At 36.4% G+C, this 24940-nt stretch overlaps 1 protein-coding gene across 4 annotated transcripts in view; it reads left to right on the top strand.

Moving 5' to 3' along the window:
* Positions 1–24940, top strand: part of ATRX (ATRX chromatin remodeler) — an 86488-nt gene that overhangs the window by 12013 nt on the left and 49535 nt on the right. Inside the window, exons 3-10 of one of the 4 annotated variants that reach the window (XM_055727798.1) lie at positions 2408–2463; positions 4333–4385; positions 5916–6040; positions 7397–7516; positions 11215–11324; positions 13421–13488; positions 14413–17321; positions 20506–20584. In XM_055727798.1, coding sequence (XP_055583773.1) covers positions 2408–2463; positions 4333–4385; positions 5916–6040; positions 7397–7516; positions 11215–11324; positions 13421–13488; positions 14413–17321; positions 20506–20584 — 3520 coding nt within the window. Of the gene's footprint in view, positions 1–2407; positions 2464–4332; positions 4386–5915; positions 6041–7396; positions 7517–11214; positions 11325–13420; positions 13489–14412; positions 17322–20505; positions 20585–24940 lie in introns of those variants that run through there. The other 3 variants (XM_055727799.1, XM_055727800.1, XM_055727801.1) reach the window with 3 other exon arrangements.

Below are 24940 nucleotides of genomic sequence, written 5' to 3'. Positions count from 1 at the left end.
ATCTGTTAAATTAACCTGTTAGGTTAAATTGAGAGTGTGTTGGCTGTGTTAGTGTATTTTTCGAACTCACGTTGTCCTAAGTAATAAACTTACGTAGTTTTCTGGTGTGCAATTACTCTCTTTTAATGTTTTGTCTTGCAACAGTGCTGCCACGTGGTGCTCATCTCCTTATGTCAGCATCAAACCGAACTGTTAACATAGGAAGAAATTATTCATATGATACTTCAGCAGAATAATAAACTAAACTGTGATGTAGATGCATCTCAAAGTGAAATTTTACTGAGGAGCATACTGAGAAAAAGAAATTTTTCCATTTATCCTCTGTAGTTACAAAGTAGAATTTGACTCCTTGACTTAAACTACAGATTCACTTTGAAATAGGGGTACACTTACTCATTAGTAGCAGGCTTGTTTCAGTGTTGATTGTGACATCTCAGATTTTATTTCTTATAGAACATTAATTAAAGTTGAAAAGTTAAGAATTAAACATTTAAGTATTAGGAAATGCCAGAACTAACTGCAAATTTACTTCGCCTCCCAACTTCCTGTGTGTAATGATAGTGTCTTTAGCAGCTCTTTCCACCCCCCCCCCCCCCCAGTCCACAGAATGCTTGTTCAGTGTGGAAGTGATAGACATGGTTTGGACCAAATCAGCCTTATGTAGTAATGGACCCTGTGTAGTTTCAGCATTTGGAAGATATGTGAACTACTAGGTAGACTGTTGTGAGGAGGGATGTGGTGATGAAGATGGTGAATTGTGGCTCAGGAGAGTTAGAACATGTTCGTGTCACACACAGGTCAATTAAAATATGAAGCAGTTGCTCATTGAGCACTTCTGTCTTGTGCACTGCTATGGAGCTGAACTGTACCCTAATGCCTATGTGCTAGGAATGATAAGTAAAGTGAAATTGCTCCACTAACTTTAATTCTTGCTCTTCTTAATCTTTGAGAACTGGATTTTACAGCCTTAATAATATTTCTTTATCTTGTGCATTCAAATGGGATGTCTACCTCCTCTACATCGCATGGGTACCAGCAGGAGAATCACTTGAGAGCTTAGGAGAGACTGACTTCCTGCTCTTGGTTGAAGTGACCAGCCCCTGCCCGAGAGCAGCAGTCACAGGGGAAGTCCTGTGTTCTTGTAGCCCTGAGGTGGATGGAGGATGGGCAGCTGGGTCAGCACAAGAAGCTGTGAGGGGGTGCATCGTGCTTGGTCATGCTGTGGGGATGGCTCATGTACCACCCGGTCACATGTAGAAACTAATGATGGAGCATGTTCAGCAGTTACTTTGGGGGTAGCACAGATGCAGTCTGAATACAGCATTTGCAGATTGTGGCTGCCCAAATGAAAGAAATCTCTGCTGAACAAGTGTAAACTGGTATTTCCCATGGATTTATCACTTGGGTAAAAGGTGGGCAGCATCTAGTTTCCAGAAGAAATATCACCCTTCTTCCAAATACCAGGTTCTTTAGTCAAAACGGGAATACCTGTAATATTCCAGAGAAGAAATTTTAGGTACTTAAAAAGAGCAAAAAAATTTGTTTCCTTTTTTTATTCCCTCCTTCTATGTTAGCTTCACATGCAGAAAGGCTGAAATTTACCCAGACAATTCAGCCTAGGTCAAATACCCAAAATAAATTTTCTAATCAAAGTAATTTAATTTTTTCAGTGTAAAAGAAATTTGATTGTTTTCTCCCAAAACTGAAGTTTAAGGATAAGTAAGTTGCAATGCTAGCAGTTTTATGTTAAAATCACAAATGGTCATGATCTGTATCCTGTAATTATACTACCACTTTGCTTGCTGTTTCTCAGTAGTGCATCTATTAAAATACTGCTATTACAAAGCCTTTTGAGCAACTTCATACACATGTCATTGAATCATTGAACTCGAAACTTTCCTTCCGTTACCTGGAATGGTGGATGGAACAGGTATTAATAGGTTGCATATCTTTAGGTTTTACATGCTACAGTTCCCAAGATTGAGAAGTGGGAATTCTCTGTCATACCCTAAATGAAATGGGATTTTTGTCTGTGATTCCGTGGTCTCAGATGTATTACTGTGTTTTTAATGTCAAGGTGTGTAAGAGAAAATGAAGAACTTTTTAGAGATTTAAAAAATGCACTAACTATATTGTTTCTGCCTATGGAGTTGCACTTTGATTTTTCCAGTATTTTTTCACCAGTGGAAAGGCAGCCTATCAGTGACTTAAAGTAATTTCTAAATGATTTCTGTTAAGATTTAGGCCATACAGTGGACTGTGTTTTGTTGTGCAACAGTTAGTCTGAAAGTCATGCAGTCACCTATATTCACACTGGTGAAACATAAACAATGCTATGATGTACAGTGTGAAGAACTTGAAATTAATTTCTTGCAATTCAGTGGATTCTTTTAATTTCTCTCTGTAGGTAAAAGCAGAGAACCTAAAAGTAGTCCAGCTTCAATGGAGAACAATAGAGAAGAGGTAGGAATAAAAATTATTTTGAACTTGTTGCATTATTAGGGCAGAATGGCTAGTGTAGGAAATGCTGAGTTCACTTTGTTGCTTTTACAGTAAATACTTCAAGAATATTGTCACAGCCATGCAGTAAATGTCATCATATTTGCTGAATAGAAACATTTGTAAAATATTTAAAAATAAATTTTAAATTTTAAATTTTGAATTCTACTCGCTTTGATTTAGGCATATGCAAGCAATTCTGTGTCCATTGTCCCCCTCCCCTTCTTTATTTTTAAATTACTGAAATATATTCATTTACTTGGACAACTTAATTGTCTTTCTGATGCACAGTAATTCCTGGGGAAAAAAGTCTCTTAACACAGTTAAGAGAGTTAGGGTTTATTTACTTACCTGAGGTATACAATTGCATTTTTGTTAAGTAATGCACAGTGGTGTTAGTTGATTCAGTTTGAGTATATTGCAAAGTGAGTTTTACTTTTTTAAAAAAAATTGGTTAATATTCTTTTATCCTTGTTCTGTTCTTTGGCTTACGTGTAAACAGGCCCTTATTTTTGGTTTAAAATAATTGATCTCTACTTCATATTTACACTTACACCCTCTTACTCAGATAACATTAGGTACTTAGTTGTCCTTTTAGGCAAACATGCTTTCTTTTTTAAAAAAAGAAAAAAGATGGAGGTACAGGACTTTTATTAAACATGAGCAGATTTCTTCTATGTGATGTGGTACAGAGGTTAAATGACATTTTTCACGTAGTATGTCTTACTAACGTGTACTCTTGTGTTGGAAACGTTCTGGTTGACAATATGTTAATATGTAGAAAAAGCACAAGTGTCACTGTCCTGCCTGTTTGTCTTTATTGCAGTAAATTCAGGTATTTTATAATGTCCAAACCTAGTAACAATATGCATGCACAAACCTCTGAAAAATCAGTTTTCCTGTAAAGACAGTTAGCCCTTTCTGGCATATGAGCCAGATAACAAGTGTCTGCATTCTGCTGGCACTTCTTTGGTGTATACTAGTGATAGCTCCCTGATGCCAGCCTTCAGGAGCCCTCTGTATCTGTCAGAAAATATGATGGTTTCTTCACATAGTGTGAAAAACATTCATAGACCTGCATAAGTTACTGCAGTACTAAGTGCTGTGAAGAGTCCCAGTGAATTGTAAAAAAAAAAAAAAGTGAAAGTGCACAAAAGTAGTGAGACAGGTGGGTGTTCATGAGTTAGGCCATTCTTCCACGTGCTAATCGTTATATGGGTAGCGTTGGAAGGGACCTTAAAATCCTGTAGTTCCAGCCCCCTGCCGTGGGCAGGAACACAATCATAATCGTTTAACTTAACATTGCAGTGAAGATACCCAGAGCAGGAGGCCCCAGAACTGTTAGTGATTAGGGCTAACCAGTAATCATGAGCCATTCTGAGGCCCTTCTCCAGAAAGCTGAGAGAACTTTCAGCAGGTCATGCTTGTTGAGAATTGCAAGGAGAGAATTGCCTTAATTTCATGAAGAGTCAGTGCTTGAGACGCATGCAGTGTTTCTCTCTGAACATCTCAACCTGTAACAGTGTGCTCTCAGTTGCTTTGTGCATAGGGAGGTTGGTGAGCATTAGTGACTTAGTTTGGTGACACCTGTTTTTAAAAGAATGATGATTTCTTGCAGTCTTACTACTGATCTGAAACTCCATAGATGTAGTTTAAGTGAACTGGCATGACTGTTGATGTTGTGTGCTACTTTTTATTAATGCTTTTTTTCTTTTTTTTTTTGAAAGAGTGCTGGTCACTTCTGAGATGTGTTCTAGTTAATGTAAGAAACTTTTTGTTGACACGTCACTTGGTTGCAAATGTGCTGACTTCTTAATTTTTTCTTGTTTTTAGAGTAGTAGTTCTTCAGAAAGAATGAAATCCACAGGATCATCACGTTCAAAAAGGTTGGTTTGGAAAACAAACTATTTTTTGGCATGTAAAACTACAGAAAAGTCCATGCACTGTGCACCTGTGTATACTGTTACAGTATACACCACAATAAATCCGTCAAGTTCGCAGAGTGATGGTAAAACAAATGCGTTATAGTGAACTTAAATTCAAACCATCTTTCAGTTCAAAGGTTAACAGCATAAAGCTTGACTTTTATTAACAAAACCAACAAGATTATGCTGTATAAACACCTTTGTCCTGGAGACACAGTTGTTCCTTCACTCTTGCTATTTCTCCATGAATAATTCTTCCAAAAATGTAAATTGGGTCATACAGAAAAAAGACTTTGTGTACTTTCACCGCTGGGAAACTGTAGAATCAGAATGTGCTATTAAGTTGTCCTGTGCAGAAACTGCCATTTGCTGTATCTCTCCCTAATCCTTTTTTGTTCTTTGATTGATGAAAGTATGGAGTTAACTGTTTACCGACCAGTTTGAACCTACAGGAGACAAATTATTTGTGACCTAAGTAATGGCAGACTTAATCTAGTAAAACTCCTTATCTTTTGCTCTCAGCTGATGCTCATTGAAGTTATGTGCTTTGTGATGTTTTTTTTAAATCCTATTATACTGTGTAGATAGGTGAGCTTTTCTAAATGCAGACTTTCAACAGCTGCCTTACTACTGCTCTTTAAAGGTGTGTATCTCTCTTCACTCTCCTTTTTATCTGAATTTATTTTATCATGGCCACTGGAATGAAATTGTCCCTTTTCTATTTGTCTTGATTCTATATTGGCAAGTGTGGGTTTATATTTGGCTTTAATTTCTCCCGTATCACTAAAGGTATTTTCATTCATACATTTATCATACTGTGCCAGTTCACATAATACCTTCAGACTACTGAAAATTATGCTCAAGATTCTTCTTTTTTCTTTTTTTATCTCCCTGTCCTGACATAGTAAGCTTACTTATTTTAATGGATTCAATTCCAAATTACATTTGTGTGAAATTCTGGCAACTGGTCCTTTTATTCAACAGCCAGCTTTTTCATTTCTTTCTGAATTTCCTTTATTTCATTGCAAGCATCTTTTCTGCCAAGCTGCTTTTTGTCATTTGCTAATATCTGTGTGTTCTCTTTGCGCTGCCTGTTAAACTTGGAAAAATGTATAAAATTTCTGAGCAGACATTCACTTGTGTTTCATTTAGGCTTTATTCCTCGAAGTGTGACTTTCCTGCATACCTTCTTAAAAATGCATCAAACCTTGATTTTACAAAAAAAATAATACAGTGAGCCTATGAAACAAGAATACTTGATTAGTGTATCTTTTTATTTAACATAGGAAGGGAGCCCGTTCCTAATAAGAAAACTAGCTTAGATGTGTTTGTTGTAATAACTCAGAGCATCCCACCTCATAAAACTCTTAAATGAATTTAAAAAGAACATCGGTTTCCCCAGTCAGTACAGTGTTTTTTGCTTGCAAAGCACCAGGCTTAGCTGTATTGCAGTATGTAATATGTGTCATGGTATGTTTTTTTTCTATGCAGGAAACCTACAGTTGTAACAAAATATGTCGGATCAGATGATGAACAAATCGTAGATGAAACTGTAAATGAAGATATTTCAAATGAAAACTCAGAAAACGATGTTGATATGCAAAGTTTGCCTAAAGGTAGTTCATGTCTGTCTTTGTTTCATGTCTTTCTGAATTGAGCAAATTAGCCAAGATTATGATGCAGCATAAATAATTAATTGGAATGCACATGTATTAGTAAAATGCCTGTCTTAGGTCCTGTTGGCTTTTATATCTAGACATACATGCTAGTGCTTCCCCCCCCCCCCCCCCCCCCCCCGCATTTAGAAGAGGAAACCAAGCACCTTTCATTTTGAACCCAGCATAATTTAATCTGTGGGTACACCAGGATGTGCTGGTGACTTTAATTTCAGATGCCTACTGACGTGTATAAAACCCAACATGAAACAGGAAATAATTTATTTCTGTTCTTTTGTAGAAGTCTCAAACTCTGTCTTTTGCAAGTCTTACTTATTTTACTGTTCTGTCTTTGAGGTTATTAACAATTAGATCAACAAAAGCAAAACTAAATCTGGCGAGTAATGTCATTATTGGATCTATTTTTAAGCACATTTTGGAGGGAATATATGTACATCGCAGCTAGGTACTATTTCTCCCATGAAATTATAGGTACTTTTGGATAACATCTTTTAAAACAGTGAATACTATAAGCCTACACCCTGCTCTTCTTAACTGTAGTGTGAGTTCAATTAATCTCTTCCATCTTTTACCTATGAAAGTTACAGGAAAAATTGGAGGGACCGCTACTGTTCACTGCATTAGAATAAGTGTTTACAGCAGTCACTTCAATAATTCTTTCAGAATGTTAGGTTGTTTCCAGTGTCCTCATAGCAAAAGTATTAAAACTGAGCTCTTCAGTAGGAAAGATGTTTTTTCATTCACATAATTTTGATTAGTACTCTGTTCAAATAAAAAAGTAAATTTCTGAATCCTGTTGAAGGCAAAACAGATTTTATTCTATCGCTTTTTCATTAGATGAGGGAAACTGGGTAGAAGGGGGGAAAGAGAGAGAAAGGGGGAGTTATTCTCCCTTTTTTTATAGCTTTTGATAGATTTCAGTGATCTAACCCAAGTCTTTTATTTGTAGCATTGCACTGCAAATTCCTGTACTACACACACCCAGCAGTATGACAGTCCTGTTCTGCACATACCGCATCAGAGCAGAGAGAGCAGAGTTTTCTCCTAATAGCCCATTGAGTTTTTGGCTTTTGTCCTACAACTGCAAAACAGATGTAGTTTGAAATGTGTGGTGGCTTTTTTGTGTATGTGTGTCTTTTTTTTTTCTGTGAACATCTGTGCATTCAAAAGTTTGTGGAGTTTTAGTCAACAGACTGCACTTTTTTTAAGGTACTATGTTGGCTTTTACTTAAACAGGACTTTTACACTTCATTTGGATGTGTAATGGTTTCCAATTTCTAAATAAAATTATTCTAGGTACAGTGGTTGTACAGCCTGAGCCAGTGCTGAATGAAGACAAAGATGATTTTAAAGGGCCTGAATTTAGAAGCAGAAATACCGTTAAAATGAAACCTGAAGCTCCCAAAAAGCGTGGAGGTAAATACAATTTAAAACATTTATTAAAACGTGTTTAAATTGTTGCTTATGACCACATTTGGTACATCTAAAAGTCGTTCATTTTTCTAATAAATTATCCTAAAAATACCTCCACTCTTCTGGCTTTTTGTTCACTAAAGATTCTAGCTGGCTGAAATTAGCCTCCATTGCTGCCCCTGCAATGCAGCAGTGAAAGCTAAGATTAGTTCTCATTAAACTTCTTATTTTCAGTAGTTATAAGATGCATCATTAGGTACTCCATATGGACCCTCTCGCTTTGTGTTCAAAACAGTTTCTTGGTTGCAATCAGGTGTTACAGGCATTCCTTCTTTAAGGAATAATGTTGGAACACTATTGATATGGGAACATTCACTGACTCACCAAGAAAGCAACCATCTTTAAGCAGGAACGTGTATAGGCATATTATCAACCAGTGAGCTAACAAGAAACCTCTTAACAATCCAAAGACTTTTTTGTTTTGTTTTTAAATTGTGGGAAATTCCCTACCAGTGGGCCCTTCTAAGGATTATCTTTGAAAAGCTGCTCTGCTAGCTGGTTTTCTATAGCTGCTGCTAAAACTGAGGAGAAGTTAGGTAGATTATAGTGATAACAGAAATTAATTTCTCTGGGGTTTTTTTCCCCTCAAAAATTAAAGGAGAGGGAGGGTTATGTATAAACTAGCCAGTAACAAGGCAGGTATTTTTGTTAATACTACTAGCAATAGCTTAGTTCATACACCTACAGCAGTACCCAGGATTTTCATACAGCTCTTCTGCACGCTGTTAATTTTTCCCATTGTTATGATTTGAGATACTTGCTCTCTTTTAAAGTCTTACTATAATTTAATAAGTGCTATTTCTCTATCTGTAGCTGAAGAGAAGTAAAATGTGACTCTGTGGAAATGTGCTTGTGCATACATATGGGCTCATGCATGATTTCAATCACATTTTCAGCGTCAATGTTTTCTCTAAATTACTAATCTTTGAAAGTCAGTTCCATTCTATTAATGCAGGATGTCTTGTTCAGCATATAGGAATGCTTTTTCCGTTTGTGTTTATAACAGTTTTACAAGAGGTTGAACAGAAATCTCTAGGGGTGCAGTGTTAAAAAGATAGGACTCCTCTGCTTGAGCTTTGTGGCCTGTGTCTGCGTCACCAGGATAATTCATGTGACCTGCCCTTCCAGCTGTTTTTCTTTCATCCCTCGAGAATTTGCAGGCCTGCCTTTGTGTGTCTGGGCTGCTTACACATGTACTGGTGTCTGATGTAAGATAGCAGTTTTGGAAGGAACATCAAGAGTTTGTTTAAGGCATACCTTTATCCAGGGCAAGGTCAGCTTTGTTTGTGTCACTACTGATAATCTTTGACATGATTTTAGAGCTATCCAGTACATGTGCTAAGCTCCTGTCAACTTTTGGGGAAACGGAATAGGTACTGCCTGCTCCTGTGTTGTCCTCACTTCCAGACCAGGAAAGAGCCAGGTGAGGAACATCACTGCAGTCTGCCGTGAGCAGCTGCATTAGGAATGTGTCAAAGCAGTTGTATTTTGTGGCATGCGCAGAAGAGGTAGTGCAGATCTGTTTATGCTACACTTGGATGCAGCAAGTCTTGTTACATGAGATGGCACTGACCTTTCCCTTGCTACTAGAATGAGGTGCCTAGCCTGTGCAGGTACAACGTTAAGCATTACCGATTTAAGCAGGTAAGCGTGTACTCCCAGCTATGTGAGATCCTGAATTCTGTGCACGCTGCAAGTAAATAAATAATAACAATAAAACAAAAAATGCCAGTCTGTCTTGTTCTTTGCAGCGTGCATCTTCACATTTTTGTTCGGAATTGTGTGTCCTGTTTCTGTTAGAAATAGTGGTAGTAATAGAACTCTGCCTTTTTAGCTGTTTCTAGATGCTGTTATCCAAGACTGTAAGAGGCATTGTGTCAGTCCTTATTTCTCAAATTTTCTGACTGCAGAATGGTTATGGTCGTATTTTTGCTAATAAACTCATAGTTAGGAATGTTTTTTAAGTACTTTCTCAGTATTAATGAATTAATAGTAGTTTCATTTCTTTGGATCATCGTCATTTGTAGTAGTAACACAGTTTACAAAGGTTTGCCTCCTAAACTATCCTCTTTTTTTCCTGGTGCCAACTTGCAGATTTTGGGAAGGAGGCAGCAGTGCTTCCCCTTAAAGTTGTAGAGAAGGGGGAAGTGGCTTGGGACTTGACAGTGAATAGCTTGTTCTCCCTCAGCTGGCTGTCAGCCCCTGTGATTCTTGCATCCATTTAAGGACTGTGATGTTTGACAAAGCCTGGGTAGGCTTCTGTGCAGCTCGGTGTAATAGAATGTGCTATTCTTTTCCAAGTAGTACGATAGGACGGGTGTGTTTATTCAAGGTTTACCAGCAGTGTTTGAAACAGGTGTTAGGGCTGGTTTTGAGGTCATAAGAGGTGCTTTGCCCACAATCATGCATGCGTTGAAACTGAGAATAACAAATTTTGTATCTGGAATTGCAGACCTGCTATTTTCACTGAATGGTAAAGGCTGGATTAGTCGGTTTTACCAGCCTGTGAGCTATTTGAGGTCGTCCTTCAGTAGCAGATTGCTAGTAGCTTGTATTGTGTATTGAGAACGTTCATTCAGTTCCTTAACATTGTGGTGGTTGGTGCTTGATTCTAATTCTGTGGTAGTGATTTTTTTTTTTTTTTAAAAAGTATATTAGTCTGTACTCTGACTGTAACTATTAAGTTAACCATTTGAGTTAATTTCCCTATACTACTAATTCAACATGACAGCAAAGGACAAGTCACTGTTAAGTGATCCCATATCAAACCTTGATCTGCTTGATCCCAAGTTTAAGTTTTTGAAAGTATATGAACTGAGAGTGTAAGCTTTCACAAATGATTTTGCTTTTTCTTGAAAGCATCACTGCCATTGAAAACAAAACAGTCTTACAGTATTAGTCAGCTTAACAGCCTGCGATATAGTGAGCCTCCTAACCCCAAGTTCACCAGCTTCCAAAGTGAATTGGGGGATTGACATTAAAGATGGGCTTTCTTGACTGAATGTAGACAGCAGTGGAGTGGCACACTTAACTGTGGGGGCAGTTGGCAAGATGGTGAGAATATATGTATTACAGCAAAATTGTTGTTTAAAAACCAAAAGAAAACCCAAAAACCACCATCAAAAAGGGAATGAAAAGTGAGATAAGATTTTTTTTTCAGGCAGTATTATAGGGATTTCATGCATCTTCTGTAACAGTTTCCTATCATTTCGAGAAACTAAAACTGTATGTGAAAGAAATACCATAATACAAACATGAATTAAATTATATTTTATGAACAAAGATTAAATGAGGAAGGTTATACACAATATCAGAGCTGCTTTGAAAGAGTTTTGATGATTGGGTTTTTAAAATTTTTTTTAAACAATTTTTATTTAAGACACGTTCTCATGAGCTGGCCAGTTAATCCAAATTAAGTCTCTCAAAGGAAAAAAGTGGTATCTTGGCCCCAAGTGGAGTACAGAAATCATAGGAAAATTCTGTCAGTCTTCAAATGGCAAGTGGTTACAGAAAGATTTCTGTGATGCTGAGTGGTAAAGAAATAAAGGCATATGAAAAACCTAGCAGGCCAAAATATTGTAAGAGAATGAAATAGGTATATACAGATTCAATTAATGTGTGGTTTATAATCCTCTCTATAGAGGAAGGACTACATGGAATTGTAAGCTGTACAGCTTGTGGGCAACAGGTGAACCATTTTCAAAAGGATTCAATCTATAGACATCCTACACTGAAAGTTCTTATTTGTAAGGTACGTGGTAAGCAGTTCTACAGTTTGTACTGTTTGTTTTTGTTTGAAATGTCACATTAATTGATTTGTGTGGGTGTAGTTCTTGTTGATTAGCCAATAAACTTTCCAGTCATTAACTGTTGCAATTAATGAAACTAAAAGCAGAAAACAAAAAGGCAAATACAACTTACAGATTTGTGTTCCTATTTTCTTTTACCCCAGTTAAACTCATTGTGGTTTCTCTGTAATTAATTTTTACAGTTTTAAAGCTGTAATTTTAGTGAATTTTTTATGTTAAGTGATGTGTCTGAAGTTTCTGCTTACTCATAATGTATTACAACAGCAGATGCAATTCTGAATCTTCTGGTAAAGCATTGTAGGTAAAACAACATCAGAATAAAAAGCAGAAAAGGAGCTTCAAGGCCATTTCATTTTTACTTGTATACAGTTCCTGGATCGTTTTAATTTATGGCAGCCTCTGTAATGATGGCCTGCTCCATAACCCAAAACCAGCACCTGGGTCTTCAGCTACGTGGTTTCATGTTGGATTCAGTTAGGCCACGAGTTGCCCACAATGGGAAGAGGTGGGGGGAAGGAAACATCCCTATGTCCTGTTGTGGGGACTTCTTTTAATTTTCAAAGAGATATAAAGATTTCTCTGGCATATCTCCACATTTGTAGAGATTCTGTATTTACAGAAGTATCTCTAAAGAGAGAGAGAGAGATGGATCTCTGTTACTATTCACATTTAGCATTCCACTTTTCCCCTTCTGCTTGTCTTCTAATTCCCAATTAATGTTACATATTAAGCTGACATACTATCTCAGGTATGCCCATCTAGTCTAATGTTCTAGCTCATTTCTTCTATTCATTTTGGCTTGTTTCTTTTATAAAATATGCTTTAGAAAAATCAGCTTACAAGATGACTCTTTGCAGCCTTCACTGGAGTCCTAACCCTTGTTCCTAGATTTGAAAATCTTTAACATGTAGCTGCACATGTTCTTGGGATGCATTGAAGTTTTCTGGTTCATTAGCAGCTCTTGACTGTGAGCTCTGGCTAGATGATTATATGATGTGTTGTTTCCCCATAAATTTTCTGTATCTTTGCTTAATTGAACATGATTTTATGTTATGTAAGACAGAGGAATGGAAGTCCCTGATCTGCATACTCCATGTCTGCCATTACTTTCTGTGCCTAGTTCTTCCCTTATTTTTTTCCTGCTTAGGTAAACAGTCCCAGACTTGAGAAGCTGTTTTCCTTTGACTATGAATGTTCTGTCGAGTGTCTAAACATCAGCTTTTACTGGGGTTTTTGTTGTTTGTTGTTGTTTAGTTAGTTGAATAGGTGTATAACTGTTCCAGATAAAGGGGCATCATAATTTTAAATTCAGGTGCTGAAGCCTCTTCTTGATTCTGAATTTACTGGGTAAAAGGATAGAATTTAGCCAATAGCTTGTCTTGATCCCTATTCAAAGCAGCGTTGCAAGTCTGGGAGAACCTTTACCAGCAACTGGAAAAAATCTCTCACCTTCAAAATTTGGTTTAAAGAATTGAGCAACAGAAGCCACTATTACTACTAGCTGAGTTGTATTTTTTTTTCTTAACGATTTTTCAATGAAAATGCTTAGTTTGCACCTGGAAATTAGAGCCTTGGATGTTAACATCAGGATTAATAGTGAAGACCTTTTTATTAAATGCCTTATGGGATCGATTGCTAACATAAGAAGCATACAGCTGAAAATTGTTATTTATGTAGGGTTAATTGTGTCAGGGAAGATGTGCTATTGATTTACCTAGGAAACAGATGGAAAAAACCATAGTTTTGAAGAGAAACATTCAGATGATGTTCTAAAATATGCAAATATGCAGCCATCAAACAAAAGCCTATTTAATTTTCAAATAAACCTTGAGCCATCTAAATAAGAATTCATTGTTTACGACCTGTTTTATCTATGGAAGATGTTTTTTAGATTAAAACAGATTTATAAGAGTTAGAATGCTGAAGATCTTCTGATGCTCTTAATGGCTTGCTTCTAATACATGCTGAAATCATATGAATTGCTAAATTCCAGTTGAGATTTAATAAAAAATTCCTTGTCTTATTTCTTTCTTTACAGACTTGCTACAAGTATTACATGAGCGATGACATCAGCTGTGATTCAGATGGAATGGATGAACAGTGTAGGTAAGTGTACAAAAACCAAAGTAACACCCACAGCAGTTATGCTTTGTTTTGGGTTGTTGGTTTTTTTTTCTTGCAATAATGAAATAACTGACAGATAAAGACCAGTACAATTGTTTCGCACCAAGAAATGCTCAACTCCAGGGTTTTTTTTGAATACTATTTATTAATATAGTAATCAACAGGAAAACTTTTTATAAAGAAATCTAAAGCAAACACTTGTAAGACATTTTTTAACTAAATAGCATGCCACCTTACAAATACTTTAAAGCGGGGAATAAAATCTGGCATTTTAAACGTTGAGCCACAGAAACTTGGTTTCCCAGAGGCATCTTCTGCATTTGGAATACTGAAGTACTATGTCTTTATGGCAAATACCTGAATGTGTAATCTAGTCAAAATTGTGTGGTCTGTGGTGCCTACAAGCTTACTTGTTAGCTACTTCTCAGGTCTTCATCAAAGACTGTGCAGTTTAGACGTAGATCAAAAAACATGTGGGATTTTTTTTTTTATTATGTGCCTGCAGTAGTAGTATACCAGTTAAGGCTCAAAAGTTTTGAAGCTAATTTGTTTCGCTGTGGAATAAATTACTTCCCCCCCCCCACCCCTCCCTTCAAATACTGAGAAGTATGGAAAACACAGTTTTTTCTCTTACTTAAAACTGGTGCTGAAACTGTTTGGATACTACTTACCATTTCAGCGTTGTGAATTGTTAATCTAATACCTTACCTTTCTTAATTTCCAATTCTCAACTGAGTACTTTTCAGTCATGCTTTTAATAATGTTTTCACTTAATGGATATCCATTGGTGGGCTGAATTTTTTACATGCAGATTCCTCATCAAATAGTGAAAAATAAGTGAACTTGTCAAATTTGTCACTTTGTTGATACGGAGGTAACACTCATATTTTTTCTTTCTCATTTCAGGTGGTGTGCTGAAGGTGGAAATTTGATTTGCTGTGACTTTTGCCATAACGCCTTCTGTAAAAAGTGCATTTTGCGCAACCTGGGTCGAAAGGAGCTATCGACTATATTGGATGAAAATAACCAGTGGCACTGCTATATTTGCCATCCAGAGCCTTTGTTGGACTTGGTCACTGCATGCGACAGTGTCTTTGAAAATTTAGAACAGTTACTGCAACAAAACAAAAAAAAGATCAGAGTTGAAAGTGAAAAAAGTAAAATATATGACAATACAGTCAAGTTTTCTCCAAAGAGAAGTAGTTCAAATTGTAATGGTGAAGAAAAAAACCTAGATGATTCATATTCAGGTTCAATAACATATTCTTATAAAGCACTAATGGTGCCAAAGGACTTGCTGAAGAAGACAAAAAAGCTGATTGAAACTACAACAAATCTGAATTCTCGTTTTGTAAACTTTCTGAAAAATGCTGCAGAAAATATGGAAATAAGCCCAACTGTGCAATTTTGTCAGCTAAAAGCTTTTAAATCTGTGTTGAGTGACATGAAAAAAGCTCATCTGGCACTAGAAGAAGGTCTGAACCTGGAGATTCAAGCTTTCAATGTTAAAATCAAAGATAAAAATACCACAGAGAAAAAAACTGATGCTATATCAGAAAAAAATGAGGTGAAAAAAGATGAAGGAAAACACGTGGCATTAAAAGAGGATGACACTGTGAAGACACAGAAAAAAGTTGTATCAGGACAACCTGGCAGTGAGCCCATGGATCAAAGTGTTCCAACAGTGGAACAAACAGTTAACAAGCGTACCTCTGGTGAAGATAAAAGGTCTGGCAGAAGTGAAGAACCTCAGTATGAACCTAATAGCACAGAGGCTTTAGACATGGATATAGTGTCCATTCCCTCATCTGTTCCTGAAGATATTTTTGAGACCCTGGAATCTGCTATGGAGGTTCAGGTTACATCAGATGAGCAAGACAACGGAAATACAGGAACAGATCATGACATGACTCTAAATTCAAGTATGAAATCAAATGCTCCTGTGAAAGATACTGAAGGTGGTACTAAGTTAAAATCATCAGCTAAAGGAACAAAAGAATTGGTTGTAAAATTGACTCCTGTTTCCCTGTCAGAGTCTTCAGTTAAAGCTGAAGATCAAGACAGCAGTCTAGAAAAGAGGAATAAGGATGTTGATGTCATACCTAAAGCAGAAAACTGTGATTCTGTAAAACAGAATCATAATGCTGGCAGTGAACCTTCCACAGAGAATGAAACTGTCTCACTGGTAGAGGAATCTGATCTCAGAAGATCACCACGTGTGAAGACTACACCTCTGAGGCGCCAAACAGACATCAGTCCTTTAACATCAAATTCAGAGGAAGATAGCAATGACACATGTAACGAAAAGCATAAAAGAAAATCATCAAAACAACCAAGGAGGAAAAATGACAAAAATTCTTCGGACAATACTGTTGATGGTCCTAGTCCTAATGAACTTTCTAAATCAAAAAAGCCGTATGTATTAGATAATAGCTCAGATTCTGATGAGATGCCAGCTGTTCTTAAAGAAGTAGCTATGATGAGTCACAATTCTTCAGAAATTGATAGCAATAGTGAAGCACCAGCAAAGGATCAGAAGTCTTCAAAGGATCAACCAGTGAAGGATGAAAATGGAAAACGAAAACGAAAAAGTTCCAGTTCGGGTTCGGATTTAGATGCTAAAAGAGGCAAATTGGCTAAAAATTCCACTGCTGCTAAAAAGAAACGACAAAACTATTCAGATTCTTCGAACTATGATTCTGAGTTGGAAAAAGAAATAAAAATTTTGAGTAAAATTGAGTCTGCAAAAAAAGCTAAGAAAAAATACTCTCGAAAAGAAGATAGTTATGATTCCTCTGAAGAAGAGCAGAGGAAAAAAGTAAGTAGTAAGAGAAAGGTAAATTTGAAGAAACAGAAAGAGAAATCTTCTGAAGATGATGATGCTGAAAAGTCTTCCCGAGACAAGGAGATTAATCATTCTCCTAAAGATAAAAAAACTGGTAAGGCGTCAGCTGCTAAGGAAAAGCTAAACAAAGACTTAAAAGAAAAAGCTGTAAAGGGAAACCCTGATGAGTCTTCTGATGTTGAGAAATCTTCACTGGAGAAAGAGGAGAGTAGTCCTAAAAGTGTAAAGCTAACTGAACTTAAGAAGAGCAAGGATTTGAAAAAGAGAAAGTCACAGGAAGATTCTTCCTCAGAGAGTACTGAGAAATCTGCAAAGAAAGAGCAAAATTTTGATTCTTCAAAAGACAGATTCAAGAATAAAAAAGGCTTAGAAAGCAAAGTGAAGAAATCTGAAGAACTGAAAAAGAAAAGTTGCAAGAAAGAGCAAGATGATTCCTATTCTGATGTTGAAAAGTCATCTCCAGAGAAAGGAAGTTGCAATTCTTCTGAAAATGACAGAACTAAAAATGAACCAGTGTTCAAAGAAAAGAAAAGGCATAATTTGAGAGAGAGGGTACCTAAAAGAGTACAGCTTGATTTATCCTCTGATGCTGAGAAATCTCCCCTAAAAGAGGAGAGTTCTTCTGAAGATGCTGTACGGAGTAAAAAAAAACCCGAAACTAAAGAAAAGAAAAAAAAAAGTCACAAAAAGAAAATTTCCAAGAAAGAACAGAATGAGTCCTCTTCTGATGATGAGTCTTACGAAGGCAGTAAGAAAAAGATTAAAAGAGGATCAATGAAAGAAAGTAAGAAGACTAACTCAAAAAAGAAAGTGTCAGCAAAGGTGGTGGTTACTTCTTCTTCCTCATCTGATAAGGAAGAAGATGCTGAACAGAATTCATCAGGTGATGGAAGCAGTGACGAGCAGAAAATTGTGCCAGTGACTGAAACCTTAATACTATCTGCTGCTACAGGATTTTGTCAGTCATCAGGTGTGCAACAGATGTTCATCTACCTGTATTAATAATACACTAATGGAGCAAGCTTGTAAGATTCGGGTGACATTGAATAACCTAGAAGTGAAAATATTAGTATGTAGGTAATTATGCATTTAAACCTTTGCAGCCGGTTAAGTTTTGGAAGTTAAGATACTGATTTGGAAGCAGCCATTTCAGTTTGTGCAGGTTGTCACTTGTGGATGAAAGGATGTCACTGTAGGTGGAGAGGCTCGAGAAGCTCTAGTCTGTGATTGCTGCAGGTATTTCCTTGCAGTGCAGCTTTCCAAAGTCTGTTTCTCTCTTTGGCTGCTCGGGTGCGATAGAGCAGAAGATGGCCTTAAGCAGTAGGTATCTAGTGAATTCCGTTGTCAGCTCCTGGTTATGCACTAGAGATCACTTGGAAGACACGGCACTCTAGCATAGTTCTTAAAAATCAAGTAGATGATCGTCATGCCTCGTGAGATCCATGTAGCCTTGGAACAGCTGGTATCAGTTAACAGAAATCTGTCATTGCTTATTATTTTCATAGCAAGTTTAATAGTAAGAATTCTTTCTCTTGCCAAGATAGCTATTTCATCAGTGTCTTAGATGTTTAGGAAATTAGAAAGAAATCCAGAAATTCAGAGTTGGAACACTTGATTTTAAAGAACTTAAAAAGGAGGGGTGGTTTTCACATTATGTGGATGTTACACATGGTTTTATTAAATGAATTTTCAGCTAGAAAAAATGAAGCCTTAACTGCTGTTTTAATTACTCTGACAGGTGAATTGTTTCCTAATTTATTTGTTTCTAATGTTTCATAGAACTTCCTGTACATGACTTTACTGTAACTGTTTGCTCAGATACAGTAGTTTGTGAAGCTGCAACTAAATGAAAAATGAACACCAATATGTTTATGAAACTAAGGGAAGAGGCACAGTTGCAGTTTGGCTTTCCCAAAAAGCCCTTGGAGGCAGACAGTAAATGCAAAATGAGATGATTGTTATTTGTAGTTTCTCAAAACCAAGAAAACAACAATAAAAACAGGTGCTATATCCTACTGTGGACTTGGAGCCCTGTAAGAAATCAAGGTTTGATTAATGGTGCTTTGCATCATTGTAGAATAACAGTTGGAAAGTAAGTTTCTTATTCTGCATATGTTACAGCACTGTAATGTTTGTTTCTCGAGGTCCTCTGATGAAGTAAGTTTAGATAGTAGCCTCTTTCTGCATGTAATATTGGGAGGCTTTTCACTGATGGCTGCCAAAACTACTTTTCTCAGTAGTGCCACTGCTGGGGCAGATTGCAAGTAACAAATGGTTTGCATAGTCATGAACTAGCATCTTGCATGTGGTAGCTGCCGTGGTTGTTAAAATACTCCCCATGGATAGACAACTGATGTTACTTCGTGAAGGTAACCCATATGCAACAGTTCTCAGCATCACTGGACCATCAAAAAAAAATACTTAAAAAGAAAAAATTTTTACTCATGTACGGTGTACGCTCATAGACTTGGTATTGAAATTACCCAGGAGGAAGAATTTGGTTGTAATATATCAGAAGGTGTCTGAGGCAGTGGGAGCGATTATTTTATTTGCAAGTCACAAGTGGAAAGATTAGATAACTATTGGATGGAAGAGTGATTATAGTGTACAGATTGGAAAAATGAGATGGTGATGTGGGATGATTGATAGTAGAGTCAGACTGAGAGAGAGGTGGGTTGGTTTAGCCTGGAGAGGAAGATGCTAAAAATGGGGAGTCTTAATTGCTGTCTTGTAATCACTTTAATGGGTAGTTACAGAGAAGACTGAGCTAGATGCATGATGAGAGGACATGGTACAATTTTTCGCAAGGAAAACTGTTGATACTAGGAAAAAATCCTTGATGTTGAGTATGGTCAAAGCCTGAAACTGGTTGCCCTGTGAAATTTTGGAGTCCCTGTCCTTGGAAATACTCAAATCTGCCTTTGTTGTATTTTTTTAAGAGGAGGCAAACTTACCCTTTCTCTTCAGTTTGCTTTTGGCTTAATAGGTGAATAAATTAGTCTTTTCTGTGTCTGAACAAGCTCTGTAGGTTGATCGTTGAATGAGACTTAGAATCTGGTTTAACCAACAAATTACTTCTATTTTCTTAAGCCCAAGAGTGAGGGACTTTCTGCGATGACCTTTACACAGTCCTGTCAGACATCGTGGTAGTGGCAATTCCAGGACAGGTGTATGTTAAAACAGCTTGGAGCGAGCCTCGTCTTAGTCCAGCCCACCTAGCTAGAAAATAAGCAGTAGCAATTAAGAATAAGGGAATCTAGTTTCATTAAAATGTTGAGGTCTCTTTTCCTAAGCCTTATTTTACTAACTAGGAGTAAAATTACTTACACGCGAGTCAGAAGAACGAGAGAAAGGGGAAAGGCCTGGGAATGTAGTAGAAATCTGAATTCCTTTCGGTTCAGCCAGGAGAGTGCAGAGGAGCTTGAAGGCTGGTGTCATACTGTGCTCTTCCTCCGCTATTATGTGTCCCATGCTGTTGGTTTTGATGTGCTTTCCGTATGAGACGGTATCCATGTAGTGCAGCTGGGTTTTGATAACTTGCAGTAAGGGTAGCGCATGTAGTTTTCAAAGCTTAAGTCTTCACACATACACAACACATGTACATGTATTATGTCTGATACTCTGAAAGCAAAAATAGGCAAGGATTATTATTCTTGAGTACTTAATGGCAGCAGGGTAGCTCCTAAGTTTCATAAGTGACTGTAATATATTTGTTTGGACCCCCTTTTCAATTTACACAAAGTCAGTAGCAGAGCTTCTGAAATGGAGCTAATAATTGCCTTGGGAAGCTCAATTTCTGAATCCTAGGTAGGAGTATTCAGTCTCTGTATACAGTTTTGGTCTAAAAACCCCACAATTTCACAGTATGTAATAAGGAAAGAATCGCAAGGTGCGTGTAGTAGCAAGCATAACATGGATAAAAGTGCTGCTTAAAAAACTAGATGCTTTTATTAGTAAAAATATTTACTTGCACATGTCAAGATAGATAACTGGCTTTTTTGTTTCCTGATGGAGAAGTGATGGTATGCCCAAGGTATTTTTAGATGGGCATTCTTGATGGAGACAATAGTTCACATGCTGTGTTGTCTGTTGTTGGTTTTACACCTATTAAGTGTTGATGTTTTCTGGTTTTTTGTTTCCCCTTCCTCCCCCAGGAGATGAGGGAGAGACTAAATCAAGGGCTGTTCCAGTGGAGGAGGAGGAAGATGATGATGATGACGATCCTGAGAATAGGTATGATACCATCCGTAAGGACTTAAAAAAGATTATAACACACCCTAGGTGTGGGCGCAAACCGGCGCAACGGAAGAGCAAGCAGGTTGTAAAAACCACGACTGCCTGCCCTGTAAAGACTCGCTCACGGGCTTCCCGCAAGTTTGAACAAGGGGCCAGAAAACAGAGGCCAAAATCCAGAAATGCAAAGAAAGTTTTTAGAAGTGTTAGCTAACACACCTTGCATAGGGTATGTTATAAAAGCACTGCAGCGCTGTCCATTTTATGTTCCCACTGAAATTGTGAGGTTTGTGACAAGTATTTCATTCAGGCAGGTAGCCTACTTCTGATAAATGTGAACTGAAGCTACTTCCATGAATAGAAAGTAAAAATTTGCATCTGTGCAATGTGCAGCACTAAAATATTTTCAGATTGAACTTGGTTATTACTGCTACTTTTTAAATTTTACATTTTTAAAAATTTGCTTTTTAATTGAAACACCTTTTCGCAATAAAGAGAAAACACAAATGTGGAGAAAACAGTATTAGATATTTTCAGCTGTTAATTAAACTGAATTTTAATCCACTAAAGAACACCTGAAGTAAGTAATGTGATAGTTAAGGCTATGATTCTACGAGCACTGTGCATAGGCTCAACTGGTATTGAAGAGACTAATACGTTTTAAGTCTTTGCATAGATCTTTTCAGAATTGTGGCTTATATTTATTGCTTCAGTTTCAAGTTCAATAAAAATTAATCTATGTAAGGTATAGTTAGTTAAGACGTGTCATATTTCACCAGTACCATTGTAGTTACAAAAAATAGCCTGGCTAGAAAATGTAAAAGCTTTGTTTCCTAATGAGTGGGCGCATAACTTGAAGTATTGCTCAATTACAAGCCACAGTTTCTTTTTTGGAAGTTATTTTAGTTAGACTGAAGAGTTATTCAACAAATTTTTACACAGTATTTCAGAAACTGATTTTTTTTGCTGAATGATATCATGTGTGGGACCAGCTTCATAGCTTTGCACAGTTGCTATTGGAGTCTTCCTTCTTTTCTTCTTCTGAGCCTTACTAGTTTAGAATATGGTGTCTTTGTTTCACAGAGTTGTATGCTTTGATCTGTGGCTGAAGTAAATTCCTAGAAACACTGTTTTAATAGCCTTTACAGACCTCAGTTTAGCATCAAAAATACTGCTGCTGATGTAGTTTTTGCTTGTTTTCAGTCTTCAAATTTAATCAAATAATTCAGCTTTTAAAGAAAGATGCTCTTTTGGGGACTTGACAGCACAGGGTTGTAAGTAGAACATGCTAATACAAGATTTTTAAAAATTACTCTTGAATTTCAGCCCGTTTTTTTTTTTTCTTTTCTTTTTTGTTTCGTAAGTGTTTCTGGTTGATAACTAAGCCAATATACTTTTGTCAAAATTCAGTGTTTACCTTACAAATGTTACTGACAGATCTTAATTATTAGTTTAAGAGGTATACATGGGAAATGAGTTAACCCAACTGATAGCAAATCGGTAATATGAATTTGGGGTTTAAAAATCAGTTTCTGTACTTTGTTTTTGAACTGAATCTTTGTTGAAGTTTTTATTTAGGGAATATTTTGAATATATACTAATGAGTTGGGGAGGCATTTTGTCAATAAACAGTTTTGTCAACCTTCAGACTTGTTAACTGGTAACTGCAGTCTAATTTTACATCCATCGTGAATTGTACTTGGCACCAAAATCAGATACACAAAATGTAAAAAGATGGAACAACTTTCAAGAAGTTGAAAGGTTGTTCTTCTGTTTACTCAACACAAAGTGTTTAAATAGTTTACCTACTATTCAGATTAAGTTGCCTATTTTCTTCCAGGCCAAAGAGGGTATGTAGTACCTACGAGGTATTTGTAGTATGGGAACTCATGTTTGCAAGTCTCTAGTTTAGATGCTCTTGTTATTTGCATACCTTTGGATGTGCATGACATGAATATTAATAGTCTTGGAATCATCTTTACCAAAATGCGATATCCAAGTGGGTCTTAATATGACATACAGTGTTGTATGCTTTCATCTTATGCTGTGTAACTATTTATTATTGGTCCTTCTGATCTTTTAAATGGTACTGTTTAATATATTTGCAGTAGTTTTGTTTATTAACAAGTTAATAGTGTATTCAATGCAGAATGCCTTTCAAGTATTTGATGGTTGCAATAAATTTTTGTAAAACGTTTTTCTTGTCCAAGCATTTAATTTAATACAACTCTTGACAGCTTGAAAATCGGACTGTTTCAACAAAGGCAGTACAGTATTTTAGAACAAGGTGTTTGGCAGGTCTCACTTTTTTTTTTAAATGTGTACGACATTTCATCCAATTATTAATCTCTAAAAATATATTTTAAATGGTTCTGAATTTTTTAGTAATATACCAAAGGCCCATTTAATTCACTAGTGCTTCAGCTGAAAGAAGGTGGCTTTTATTAGCCGCATAAAAACATCCTCCCTGGCCCAAAGCCTTGTTTTGGGCAACCTTATTTCTACATAGAGTTAGTAGGTATTTATGAACACTAAGTGTAAGTTGATATGACATAATTGGTGGTAATACATCATGATAATTAACTAATATTTGAAACTGGCTTTCTAAGAAGAAAAATTATTTTCACAGTGGCGTTATCTCACCAAGATTTTTGTCAATCTATAAATGAGTGCATTGTATTGGCACTCTTAAAATTCACAAAAAAGAATGGTGCAAATTACTATGTGAATTTAACTCCACATCGTGAGAGGTTGCACCTACTGTTGCATTTTTGCTGCAGTGTCTGAAGGATAATTCAAAGTAGTCCTATACTGTGATTAAGCAGCCCCTGGGCAACTTCCACTTTTGCCTGTCTTTTCTTAAAAATGTTTTCTTTAGCATAAGTCAAAAATACATAGTAACCAATTCATTTTTTTAAAATGTATATTGTTGGTGTCATTCTTACAAAGGTAAAATAGGTTTAAATCCTGATTTATGTAAAATCATGCATATATACTGTTACTTTATTCTAGAGTTGGGGTTTTTTTTGCTCTGGTTAAGATTACAGTCCCATTCTGTAAGGCACATGTTGGGAAAATGGCCTTTATACAAATCTCACGATAGTTTAGATCAGGAGGAGAGGGACAGTATGACATGCTCGGGGTTACAGCAGATCAGTGGCAGAAATGAATGAAATGCAGAGATTTTATGGTTTTTTTTTTACTACCTGAAGGCCTGTGCTGGAAGTCATACAGCTCTTGATGCTTCTTAATTAAATTTGTTTATAGTGTTCAACTGTTACATCTTGTTGGCCAAGAATGTCTTTTCTGACCTTGATCCAAGTAAATATTACGGTATCTTTTGATATTTATTGGTTTCTCTGGAAGAATATGCGCTAGGGAGTTTTCACACAATCATAGCTTGTTTTTCCGTGGTACTTGCAGTTTGATGTTAATGTGAATATCAAAATATTAAAGCTAGCATATGTAGTTTCTTAGCTTAGAAACCTGGTCACTCTAAGTAGGTTTATATCTTAAAATAGAAATGTGATATATTATCCTGAGCCACATATAATTTAATTTAAAACCAGTTTGAAGAGTCCAGGACTTAATTTATTCTAATTCATATATGCCATTTGTTATATTAGTCATGTCAGATGCATTTACAAGTCTTAATCTGCTTCTGATATTGCTTACACTTTCAATTCCTATCAAATATGTAGTTACATTAAAAATAGGAATCTTTCAAATTCTGAACATCTCAACAATATTTGACATTTTTAGCCTAAAATCATGCCAGTATTACGCATTGAAGAGAATGTACCTTTTTTCACTAAACAGTTCCATCTGTTTGATTCAAAGCAGTTGAGTCTTTATCCTAGCTAAAAAGATATCTCTGATTTTCTATTGGAGTATAAAAGTAATAACTTCTTAATATTACTGTTAAGAATTAATTATCACCTGCAAGTTTACCCAGTCTGGTTGGTGGTTATGATGATGATTAGTAGGAAAATAACAGCATCTTCTGTTTATGGATAGTAGATTTTGTGCATGGTATTTTTAGGTGAATGATACGTTTGCCCCCCCCCCCCCCCCCCAAAAAAAAAAAAAAAAAAAAAGTTTTTTTTCATAAAAGAACAAGTGAAAATGTATGTCATCATTTGTTAAGAACCAAAGCCAACCTTTGTTTAAAAATATGTAAATAAATTTTTAAAGGTGACCTGTATGAAAGGTAAGTATTGTTACCCGCATGCAAGTTGTGTTCGCTTTGCTAATGCAGTTGAGGACAGTCTAAAGTAAGTCAAAGGCAGTATTACTAGGCAATACTTTCAGGATTGAATATTGAAATTTTGCAGTTTTTTATTAGTGTTTCTGCCT

Source organism: Falco cherrug, chromosome 15 (assembly GCF_023634085.1).
Source record: "Falco cherrug isolate bFalChe1 chromosome 15, bFalChe1.pri, whole genome shotgun sequence".
NCBI lineage: Eukaryota > Metazoa > Chordata > Aves > Falconiformes > Falconidae > Falco > Falco cherrug.
Note: the sequence above shows the minus strand (reverse complement) of the source record. Positions and strands in the feature narration are given on the sequence as shown.